The sequence below is a fragment of the Oryctolagus cuniculus genome, chromosome 7 (assembly GCF_964237555.1).
Source record: "Oryctolagus cuniculus chromosome 7, mOryCun1.1, whole genome shotgun sequence".
Classification (NCBI taxonomy): Eukaryota; Metazoa; Chordata; class Mammalia; order Lagomorpha; family Leporidae; genus Oryctolagus; species Oryctolagus cuniculus.
The window spans coordinates 47,371,467-47,384,122 of NC_091438.1; the positions used below are offsets into that span (position 1 = coordinate 47,371,467).

At 42.8% G+C, this 12,656-nt stretch overlaps 2 protein-coding genes across 2 annotated transcripts in view; both read left to right on the plus strand.

Moving 5' to 3' along the window:
• The window catches only part of HORMAD1 (HORMA domain containing 1), a 70,572-nt gene that overhangs the window by 53,192 nt on the left and 4,724 nt on the right, over positions 1-12,656 (plus strand). The window lies entirely within an intron of this gene.
• Positions 1-12,656, plus strand: part of GOLPH3L (golgi phosphoprotein 3 like) — a 45,126-nt gene that overhangs the window by 23,982 nt on the left and 8,488 nt on the right. The window contains exons 2-3 of the mRNA XM_070077745.1: positions 1,135-1,266; positions 2,744-2,858. Coding sequence (XP_069933846.1) covers positions 1,135-1,266; positions 2,744-2,858 — 247 coding nt within the window. The remainder of the gene's footprint in view (positions 1-1,134; positions 1,267-2,743; positions 2,859-12,656) is intronic.

Consider the following 12,656-nt stretch of genomic DNA (forward strand, 5'->3'; position numbering starts at 1 on the left):
TCAGCGCCTGCACCCCCCCCAACCAAACTTTTAAGTCATTTATGCGTATCTCTTCTGTTTCATTTGACCTTTTACTTAAATTTTAAGTTATAGAATTTTGTTCAAGTTTACATGTTCTTACCAGCTAGATTTTTCAGCACCTTAAGACAAGTAGCTCTTTCTTACATGTCTTATGGAAAGGAAACCAACATTAAAGTGCATTCTGTATTCCAAACACTGTACTAAATGCTTTCTTGTATATTTTATCTCATTTAATCCTCACAATAAACTCATGAAAATAGATATTACTGCCACCATTGTACAGATGAGGACATTGCATTCTGAAAGATTAAGTAACACACCCCAGGCACTTAAACTAGTCAGTGGCAAAGTGGATTCATACAATACTTCCCATAAAAAGAACTTGCAAATAATACATACCTTGGAGGAATTAAAAAGCTTAAATGGTTTATACTGGGGCTGGTGCTGTGGTGTAGCAGGTAAAGCCACAACCTGCAGGGCCAGCATCCCTTATGGGTGCCAGTTTGAGTCCTGGTTGTTCCACTCCTGATCCAGCTCTCTGCTGTGGCCTGGGAGAGCAGTGGAAGATGACCCAAGTCTTTGGGCCCCTGTACTCATATAAGAGACCCAGAAGAAGCTCCTGGCTCCTGGCTTTGGATTGGTTCAGCTCTAGCTGTTGCAGCCATTTGGAGAGTGAACCAGCAGATGGAAGACCTCTCTCTCACTCTCTCTCTCTCTCTGCCTCTGCCTCTCTTAACTCTGACTTTCAAGTAAATAAATCTTTTTTAAAAATGGTTTATACTTTTTAGCTTACAATTTTATATGATTTACTTGTACCCCACTCAAATTTAGAGTGTTATGAAAACCAATTTCAAAAAAGCCAAGATTCTTATCAAAAATTAAAATTTGGCATGCCAGTGATTATCAGCCAAACCACAGGAAATTAAAGTTAAAAAAATCATTCTTTGGAGGGTTTAGATTAGGGTGTTAAAGAAACATTATAGTCTCACTCTATATTTTCAGTTCATGTAGTGTGGAACGAATCATAACAAAGTGGCCCTTTCTTAGGGTGCTGGCTAGAAGTCAGTATCCCTTTTAGGACATTCTTTCTTGTCTGTTTTCCCCTTTTCCTAGGGTTACACATCTTTCTGGAATGACTGCATATCATCTGGCCTGCGAGGGGGCATCCTGATAGAGCTGGCAATGCGGGGTCGAATCTATCTGGAACCCCCCACCATGCGTAAGAAGCGACTGCTAGACAGAAAGGTACAGCATCCTCTGTGAGCATCCTCTTGTACAAGGGCGAATACCAATAGTACATTTGGGAAGAATCAAAAGATTTTAATAGTAATACAAGATGAATACCATTAACTCAGCATTCCCATTATCTAAACAGATTTAATTATCCTATAGTAAGGAGAAACTCAAATATTAATCTTAAAAGTTATAGGAAGCTCTCTCTTTTTTATGTAGGAAAATCAATTTGGGATGCTGTTGATTGTTTCTCCTTGTATACCTATAGCTATAACAGCATGAAATGGAGTATTATATAGGTGGAAGGAGTCATGTGGGTCAGGTCAGTCTTTGCTTAAACTTGGTTATTCTCTGATAGCTGTTCAGTTTCTCTCTTACATTTACTGCAGGTCCTCTCCACCATATGTACTATACCCCTGTATCTATTTTCTTACTAAGTTTTTCTGATCACACCTTCTTTACAAGTTCTCTGCTTCTCTAAGCACTCTGCTGATATCACCAGCTGCTTTTCAGTCTTCAGTTTACTTTGCTATTTTAACCTGTGTGGCATTTGACACTTTTGACCACCTCTACTTGAAACTTTGTCCATTCTTGTCCTTTGTTATATTCTCTGACTACGGCCTATTTTCTCTACTTCTCCATTCTTTAACATCCAAGTCTCAAGTTTGTATACCTTTGCTTGAATTTCTATCCTTTTGCAGCTGTTATTTGCCTTTAAGCTTCATCTATCACTTTCATGAGATAGACTCCTGAATTTCTAGTCATGCCTTCTTTTCCTGTCTCCAGAAATGTATCTAACTATGACTAGATATTTCAACTTGGCTAACCAATATCAGTTACAGTGCAGTTTAACAACTTTTTGACAAAATTGGCTTCCTTTCCTAACTTTTTCTACTTATTTGTTTGCCTATATTTTTTCCCTTATTCATTTGAGAGACAGAGATAGAGAGAGCTCATATCCACTAGTTCCCTCCCAAAATGCCCCCAATGGCCAGGCCTGAGCCTGGGCCGGAGACAGTTACTAAGAATCAGGAACGTAGACCAGATCTCCCAGGTGGGTGGCAGAAGCATGATTAATGGAGCCGTCACTGCTGCCTCCCAGGGTCTGCATTAGAGGGAAGCTGCAGTCCAGAACTGAACCTAGGCACTTTGATATAGGATTTGGGCATCTTCACTAGGGCAAATGCTGCTGCCTCCCACCTTTATTAATGGTTTCAAAGTTTGTTGCCCAAATTCAGGAAAGAATTACTATTGAACCTTTTCTCCATTATCATTTATATCCAGTTTGTCACCGCTGTCCATTTCAGAAGTTACTTTTGTCTTCCCACTGCCACCCCATACTGGATTTTAAACTTCCTGAAGACAAGGACAGCATATTATGCTTCTTTATATTTCCTGCAACAGTTTACCAGAAACGTTTTTATGACCTATTGAAAGATTGCAGCTTGAATGAAGTGAGTGAAGTCCTTTGTTTCTTCCTTCCTTGAAGGTATTGCTGAAGTCAGACAGCCCAACAGGTGACGTTTTACTAGATGAAACTCTCAAACACATCAAAGCAACTGAGCCCACAGAAACCGTCCAGACATGGATAGAGCTGCTCACTGGTAAGATGACTCAAAATGTTGCTCAAATTCCACACTTGTCATCTTTATCCTACCCTTAAAATTGGGGGAAAAGTGCAGGAATAGATATACAAATAGTCCACTAAGTATGCTAATAACAGAAAAAAACGTGGATAATCAATGCCTAAAGTATTCTAAAACTTCACTTTATCTTCTCTTCTTCTCAAGAAGCTTTTTTTTTTTTAAGATTGATTTATTTATCTGAGAGGCAGAGTCAGAGAGAGAAGTTTTCTAGATTATGTTTCACTCCCCAAATGGCCACAACAGACAGGGCTGGGCCATGCCAAAGCCAGAAGCCAGGAGCTTCATCCAGGTCTCCCACATGGGAGGCAGGGGCCCAAGGACTTTGACCATCTTCTGCTACTTTCCCAGCACAGTAGCAAGGAGCTGGATCAGAAGTGGGGCAGCCAGAACTTGAACCAGCACCCATATGGGATGCCAATGTTGCAGGCTGCAGTTTTACTGGCTATGCCATAACACCAGCCCCTACTTTTTTTGTTTTTATTATAGCTATCCAAGTAGATGTGCAGTGGTATCTCATTGTGAGTTTCATTTACATTAATTATATGACTAATGATATCAAGTATCTTTTCATGTGCTTATTAGTCACTTGTATATCTTTTGGAGAAACGTCCAAGTCCCTTTCTTACTTTAAAAAAAAGAAAAAAGCCTTTATTTAATTGAAAGGCAGAGTTACAGAGAGAGATCTTCTATCCTTTGGTTTACTGCTCAAATGGTCAGGATGGCTGGGACTGGGCCAGGCCAAATCCAGGGGCCTAAACTCCATCCAAGTCTCCATGTGGGTGCAGAGGCCCTAGCAGTTAGGCCATCTGCCACTGCTTTCCCAGCTGCATTAGGAGGGAGCTGGACCAGAAGTGGAGCAGCTGACACTCGAATTGGGATTCAGGCATTCCAAGTGGTGATTTAACCTGCTGTACCACAATGCCTGCCCTAAATCCTTTTTCCATTTTTAAACTGGGGTGTTTTCTTGTTAGTTAGTTTTAGAACTCCTTTATAAATTCTGAATATTATTAATCTCTTATCAGATGTATGATTTGTCTTTTCACTCTTTTGATAGTGTCCTTTGAGGCACAAAATTTCTTAATTTTTATAAAGTCCAATTTATTTTTCTGTTGTTGCTTGCACTTTTCATGTCATATTCATGAAATTGTTGCTATGTCTAACATCTTGAAGATTTCCCCAATGTTTTCTTTTTTTTTTTTTTAAGATTATTTATTTCGAAGTCAGAGTTATACAGAGAGAGAAGGATAGGCAGAGAGAGAGAGGTCTTCCATCCACTGGTTCACTCCCCAATTGGCCGCAATGGCCAGAGCTGTGCCAATCTGAAGCCAAGAGTCAGGAGCGTCTTTTGGGTCTCCCATGCGGGTTGTAGGTGCCCAAGGACTTGAGCCATCTTTTTTTTTTTTTTTTTTTTGACAGGTAGAATTATAGACAGTGAGAGAGAGACAGAGAGAAAGGTCTTCCTTCTGTTGGTTCATTCCCCTAATGGCCGCTAGGGCCGGTGCAGCAATCCAAAGCCAGGAGCCAGATGCTTCCTCCCGGTCTCCTATGCAGGTGCAGGGACCCACGTACCTGGGCCATCCTCCATTGCCCTCCTGGGCCACAGCAGAGAGCTGGACTGGAAGAGGGGCAACCAAGTGAGCCACAGTGCCGGCCCAGACTTGAGCCATCTTCCACTGTTTTCCCAGGCCATGGCAGAGAGCTGGATCAGAAATGGAGCAGCCGGGACTTGAACCAACATCCATATGTGATGCCGGCACTGCAGGCAGTGACTTTACCCACTACGCCACAGCACCGGCCCCTAATGTTTTCTTCTAAGAATTTTATAGTTTTAATTCTTAAGTTTGGGTCATTGATATATTCTGAGTTAGTTCTTATATATGGCTCAAGGTAAAGGTCAAACTTTATTCTTTTGGATGTGGATATCCAGTTTTCCAGCATCGTTTGTTGAAAAGAGATTTCTTTTCATCATCAAATGATGTTAGCAACCTTGTCAAAAAACAACTGACCATATAGGTAAGGGTTTGTTTCTGGGCTCTTTTTCTATTGCATTAGTCAATATGTGTGTTCTAATGCCAGTAGCAAACTATTTTAATTATTCTATCTTTGTAGTAAGTCTGTGTCAAGAAATGTGAGTCTTCCAACTTTTTTCTTTTTCAAGATTGTTTTGGCTCTCCCAAGCTCTCTGCAATTCTATATGAATTTGAGGATTGACTCTTCCATTCGTGTGAAAAAGGCTGTTGGAATTGTGATAGGGACCGTGTTGAGCCTGTGGATCACATTGGGTATACTAACTATGTCAAGTCTCTCTATTCATTAAGACAGGATGTTTTTCCATTCTTTAGGCCTTTGTTCTTTTTTTTTTTTTTTTTTTGCTCTTTTCTTAATGTAAAGAAAAAAATTATTGAAGATCTGAGAAACTATTCCTAAAAGGTCAACTTTTCCAGAAAACTGTAGCTACACAATGCATTGCATCTATTGTGTTAAAACATGAATTAGATACAAATACAAAAACCTTGAAATAAGCTATCATTCTTCAACAATTTGGCACTAAGAATCAGAGCATCTTGTCATATAGCATTAACACGTATTATAAAAGTGAATAGTGTCAAAGGAATAGAATCATCAGCATTCAAAAGCAGCTTTGTCAGCTAAGCAATAAGTCTACAGCCTGCCCCTCTGTTGTCTTTCACTGAATGCAATGGTAATGATACAGTCAGGCAGATAGGATCAAATTGATTAGATTTGTGAGCTGGAGACCATGCCTTCGCCCTGCCCCTTTCATGATCTCATGTCCCTACCTGACCTCCCCTTTTGGAAGCAGGTAAAAGGTGTGGAACGCCCACTGCCTCTCTGCCTGTGCTAAGCTACCTGTGGCTGCTCCTAATCATATGCTTTGCTCCTTGTGGCTCCCAGCCTGCTCTCTGCCTGGTATGAACCCAGCTTATGCTTCTAGACTTCTTTCTCCCTTAAATAAAGTCCTCACTTTCCTATGTATTTCCTTTCACTGAATAAATGTTAGAAACTCACAATGTTGCCTGGATTATTTGAGCTGATACGCAGAATTCTTATCAGAATAGACAGCAAGAACTTTCAAAATATTAATATTAAAAATTATTAAAAAGTTCGACGATTTCAGTAACAATTTTGAAAATTTTAAAAAAAGGTAAGAAAAGAAGAAAAGGAGCTGCCACCCCTTTTATTTTCTCTCTTTAAAATCAGAAAGAGGGGGCTGGCGCCACGGCTCACTAGGCTAATCCTCTGCCTGCAGCGCTGGCACACCGGGTTCTAGTCCCGATTGGGGTGCTGGATTCTGTCCGGTTGCTCCTCTTCCAGTCCAGCTCTCTGCTATGGCCCAGGAAGGCAGTGAAGGATGGCCCAAGTGCTTGGGCCCTGCACCTGCATGGGAGACCAGGAGAAGCACCTGGCTCCTGGCTTCGGATCAGCGCAGTGCGCCGGCCGCAGCGGCCATTGCTGGGTGAACCAATGGAAAAGGAAGACCTTTCTCTCTGTCTCTCTCTCTCACTGTCCACTCTGCCTGTCAAAAAAAAAAAAAAATCAGAAAGAGGGGCCAGTACTGTGGCATAGTGGGTAAAGCCACAGCCTGCAGTGCAGGCAACCCATATGGGTGCCAGCTCAAGTCCCGGCTGTTCCACTTGGTTTGTTGATGATTGGGAATTCATTACCAGAGAAAAACAGCTCTTTTATCTTCCTACCAAGAAGAAATGTGGATTCCATGCTAAGGATTCTGCAAATTACTTGAAATATGGAAACACAGATAATAAGGAGTATGCTGTTAATGGAGTTGTGGCAGGGATAAAAGAATACTTGGGGGTGGGAGGAGGAGCAGTGTTGTGGCATAGCTGTCCCCTGGGATACCAGTCCCATATGGGCACCAGTTCTAGTCCCTGCTGCTCCACTTCAAATCCAGCTCTCTGCTATGGCCTGGGAAAGCAGTAGAAGATGGCCCAAGTTCTTGGACCCCTGCACCCACGTGGGAGACCTGGAAGAAGCTCCTGGCTCCTGGTTTCAGATCGGCACAGCTCCACCCATTGCAGTCATCTGGGGAGTGGGCAGGCAGATGGAAGCTCTCTCTTTCTCTCTCTCTCTCTGCCTCTGTCTCTCTCATTCTCTCTGTAACTGTCTTTCAAATAAATGGATAAATCTTTGAAAAAAATTAGAATTAGCCAGCTGGACTCAGTTCAGGTGATCCCGATTTTGTTAGCAACATCTAAAGCATCATAATCAGCAGCCAGTGGAAGACGTGCCTGCCTCTCTCCGTCAGGTCTGATCAGGGTGTTGGCCTTGGCCACACCAGCGTCAGGGTTTCTTCACAGCTTGTTTGAGCCGGTGCTTGGTGGCCTTGACATCCACAGTGAACACGAGTGTGTCATTGTTTTCCATCTTCATGGCAGACTCAGTGCTCGGGAAACTTGATGATGGCAGAGTGGTCAAGCTTCTTTCTCCTGGGGGTGCTATTCTGGGACGTGGGTGATGTGCGGATCTTCTTTTTTTTGTGGTTGTGGAAGCGTTTCAGCATTGTCTTCTTGGCCTTCAAAGCCTTTGCTTTGGCTTCGGCTTCAGGAGGGGCAGGAGCTTCCTTGTTCACCTTCAGCAACGTGTTGGGGACAGTCAGGGGACAGCTTTACCCAGCTATGCCACAACACTGCCCCCCCCCCCATATTCTTTTATCCCTGCCACAACTTGATTAACAGCATTCTCCTTATTATCTTTGTTTCCAGATTTCAAGTAATTTGCATAATCCTTTAGAATGGAATCCACATTTCTTCTTGGCTGGAAGATAAAAGAGCTGTTTTTCTCTGGTAATGAAGTCCCAGTCATAAACAAACCATGGTTTTAGCTCTTCAGGAATCTTTAACTCCACTCTGTTTATGAATGTTTCTTCATTTTTTTTTTTAAGATTTATTTATTTATTTGAAAGGCAGAGTTACAGAGAGGCAGAGGCAGAGGCAGAGAGAGATCTTCCATCTACTAGTTCACTCCCCAATGGCCGAAACAGCCGGAGCTGGGCTGATCTGAAGCCAGGAGCCAAGAGCTTCTTCCTGGTCTCCCACGTGGGTGAGGGACCCAAGGACTTGGGACATCTTCTACTGCTTTCCCAGGCCATAGCAGAGAGCTGGATTGGAAGTGGAGCAGCCAGGACTCGAACCAGTGCCCATATGGGATGCCGGTGCTTCAGGCCAGGACTTTAATCTGCTGCACCACAGCGCCAGCTCCTTGAGATCTTTTTTAACAGAGGCATTCCCAGCTTTGAATTTCTCTCTGAAAATTGCTTTTACTGTATCTCATACATTTTGGTATATTTTAATTTGTATTCATATCTAAGTACTCTCTAATTTTCCTAGTAATTTTTTCTTTAATTCAGTGATTATTTATGTTGTTTATACATGTATGTGAATTTTTCCATTTTCCTTCTGTTATTGATTTCTAGCTTCATCCTGTTGTCACCAAAGAGGATACTTTGTATGATATCTATCTCTTAAACTCTACTGAGGAACGAGCTTTGTGGTTCAGTGGATTAAGCCACCAGTTACCACACCATCATCTCATATCAGAGTTTCACTTTGAGTCCTAGCCACTTGGCTTGCAGCCTAGCTCCCTGCTGAAATACCCAGGAAGGCAACGCAAGACAGCCAAGTACTTGGGCCCCTGAAGATTCTCTCTCTTCCTGTCTCTCCCTCTTTCTCTCTCTGTCACTCACCTTTCAAATAAATAAATAAATATTTTAAAAGAAATCTATTAAGACAGGCTAATCCTCCACCTAGCGGCGCTGGCACACCAGGTTCTAGTCCCGGTCAGGGCACCGGATTCTTCCCCAGTTGCCTCTCTTCCAGGCCAACTATCTGCTGTGGCCCGGGAAGGCAGTGGAGGATGGCCCAAGTGCTTGGGCCCTGCACCCCATGGGAGACCAGGAGAAGCACCTGGCTCCTGGCTTCAGATCAGCACGGTGCGCCGGCCACAGCGCGCCAGCCGTGGCGGCCATTGGAGGGTGAACCAACGGCAAAAGGAAGACCTTTCTGTCTCTCTTTCTCACTATCCACTCTGCCTGTCAAAAAAAAAAAAAAAAAAAAAATCTATTAAGACTTATTCTGTGACTTAATATATGACCTATTCAGGAAATATTTCATGTGCACTTGAGAAACTATGTATTTCTGCTTTTGTTGGGTGGTGTGTTCTATACATGTCCATTAGAACTAGGGGCTTATTATGTTGTTGAAGTCTTTTAGTAGTTATTTTCTGTCTTATTCTATGCTTTATAGAAATTAGGGTATTATTGTAAAACTCTCTATTTCTGTCAGCGGTAGTCTCTCCTAGTCTGCAGGAATATGTTGCAGGACCCCCCAGTGGATGCCTGGAACAACAAATAATACCAAACCATGTGAATACTGTATTGTTTTCCTATATACTTGATAAAGCTTAATTTATAAATTAGGTTCAGAAAGAGATAAACAATAGCTAATAATAAAATAGAATAATTATAACAATATACTGTAATAAAAGTCATGTGAATGTGGTCTCTCAAAATATCTTTTTTCTTCTTTCTTTTTTTATTAGGACAATTAGCAGTTAGTCCATTTTGAACAAGGAAGTGATATAAGCTACTCAGAGTATGCCCCATAGCATAAAACTTTTCCTCCATACCACTCTACCCCAAGGCTATAATTTTGGGAGAAAAATATCTTTCATCTGGTTAGGTATGTTATCTACTATTACACCTTCTTATAAAGCAGGCATGATATCAAATGCAGGTCAAGCATCTAAAAAATTTCATTTTGGGAAGTAAAACTCATTTGTGTTGAAAATGAACCCACATATTGACACAGAGCTTCTATACTAGAAGCCTTTATAGCATTAGAGAAAATTAAAGTGAGTTGTTTATATTTCCATAGTTTTTTCCATGTAAAAATCAAATTTATAGCTCATTTCATTGAAAAATACTCTTTCTTAAAAAGATTGTTTAGGAATCGGCGCTGTGGTGTAGCGGGTAAAGCCTCCACCTGCAGTGCTGGCATCCCATATGGGCACCGGTTCAAGTCCTGGCTTTTCCACATCCAATCCAGCTCTCTGCTATGGCCTGGGAAAGCAGTAGAAGATGGCCCAAGTCCTTGGGCCCCTGCACCAATGTGGGAGACCTGGAAGAAGCTTCTAGCTCCTGGCTTCAGATCCGTACAGCTCTGGCCATTGTGGCCATCTGGGGAATGAACTGCCGCCTCTGCCTCTGCCTTCCAAATGAGTAAATAAATCTTTTAAAAATGTATAAATAAATAAATAAATAAATAAGATTCATTATTTATTTATTTGAAAGGCAGAGTGACAGAGAGGGAAGGAATGACAGAGGTCTTCCATCTGCTCATTTACTCCCCAAATTGCTGCAACAGGCATGTCTGGGCCAGCCTGAATCCAGGAGCCAGAAATTGCATCTGGATTTCCCACATGAGTGGTAGGGGCCGGCACTTGGGGCATCTTCTGCTGCTTTCCCAGGCAAATTTTCATGGAGAGCTGGATCAGCAGCAAAGTACCCAGGACCTGAACCAGCACTCTGATTTGGGATGTGGCTGTCACAATGGCAGCTTGGGGGCTGGCGCTGTGGTGCAGTAGGTCAAGCTTCCGCCTGCAGTGCTGGCATCCCATATGGGTGCCAGTTCGAATCCAAACTGCCACTTCTGATCCAGCTCTCTATTAATGGCCTGGGAAAGCAGTGGAAGATGGCCCAAGTGCTTGGGCCCCTGCACCCATTTGAAAGACCTGGAAGAAGTTTCTTGGCTCCTGGCTCAGCTTCAACTGTTGTAGCCATCTGGGAAGTGAACCACTGGGTGGAAGACCTCTCTGCTGTCTCTCCCTCTCTCTGTCTATAACTCTGCCTCTCTAAATAAATAAATAAATAAATAAATAAATAAATATTTTTTTAATAGCAGCTTAACATACTGTGCTACAATGCCAGTTCCTTCATTGAAAAATATTCTGGGGTCAAAAATGGAGCAGCAGGGGATGGTGGAATAGGGAAGGAGCTTACTGATCTAGTCCAGAAGAAGATAGTAAAAATAGTGTAGATAGTGTAGTCTCAGGGAAGAGTTAGGGAAAAAACGGCAGAGGAGACTCTTCCGAAATTAGAGGGACACATTGAACCTACGTGGAGAGCGTGGGCGCACACAGCTAAGGACTCCAGTAGCCGAGAGCCTACGCACCAGTGCTGGAAAGTAAGCTCTCTGCTATGGCCTGGGAAAGCAGAAGATGGCCAAGTGCTTGGGTCCCTGCACTTGCATGGAAGACCTAGAAGAAGCTCCTGGCTTCGGATCAGCACAACTCTGGCTGTTGCAGCCACTTGAAGAGTGAACCAGCAGATGGAAGACCTCTCTGTAACTCTGCCTTTCAGATAAATAAATAAATAAATCTTTAAAAGAAAAATATTCTGACCAAATAATTTTGAAAAGGAAAGATAACCTATCTTCTAGTTTAAAATATAAATGCAGAGAGAAAAAAAGTCATATCTGCTGTTACCATGTTTAGGAATTTTACAAGGCATGTGCTGTTTCCAGGGAGCACTGCTACACTGACTCCCAGAAAGTCATGCACTATCCCTGGGCATCAAATGGCCATGTGGCACAGTAGGTTAACTTGCCGGTAGGGATGCCCACATCACAGGATTGATGTAGAGTAGCCTAGGAATGAATTCCACTTCTGTTTCTGATCCTGCTTCCTGATAATGTGCCTGGGAGACAGCAGATGATGGGCTAAGTACTTGGGTTCCTGCCACCCACATGGGAGACCCAGATGGAGCTCTTGGCTCCTGGCCTCAGCCTGGCCCAACCTGAGCTATTGTAGGTATTTGGGAATTAAACCTGCCTTTCTCTCTCTGTCTCTCTTTCCTCTCTGCCTTTCAAATAAATAAATAAATACAACTTAAAACAAATAAATTGTCAGCTTACCTGTTTTATGCTATCCACCCTGGTTCTCCCACAAACAGCTGCATGGCTTCTACCACACATATTATCCAGCTTGAAGCAATGATAAATCCCTTACATAAAAGTACTTACATTCAAGATGTGGTGAATCTCTTCTTCCAAGTGTAAATGCTCTTCATAAAAACATCTTAATCATTTCTTCTGATAATTTGTAGTTTATCTTTGCATATGGTTATGCTGTTAATTAAAGAATGGTTTCTCTCTCTTCAGTTCTTTTCTGTCTTTTCTATTCTTTTTTTTTTTTTTTTTTACAGCCAGAGTTAGACAGTGAGAGGGAGAGACAGAGACAGAGACAGAGAGAAAGGTCTTCCTTCCGTTGGTTCACTCCCCAAATAGCCACTATGGCCGGCACGCTGTGCCGATCCAAAGTCAGGAGCTAGGTGCTTCCTCCTGGCCTCCCATGCAGGTGCAGGGCCCAAGCACTTGGGCCATCCTCCACTGCCTTCCCGGGCCACAGCAGAGAGCTGGACTAGAAGAGGAGCAACCGGGCAGAATCTGGCGCCCCAACCGGGACTAGAACCTGGGGTGCCAGTGCCGCAGGCGGAGGATTAGCCTAGTGAGCTGTGGCGCCGGCCTCTTTTCTATTCTTAATCATTCTCATATTTGTCAGCATTTAGCTTCTGTTAGAGCACCTTGAGCTGGTGTAGTTGATTCAAGTCCACCAGGTGCAGTGGGGCCACCACAGGTCATCTCTGGACTTGTCCATGTACCAGACCTGAACCCTAAAATATCTTATTGTACTGTACTCTCTCTTCGTGATGTGGGTTGATACAAT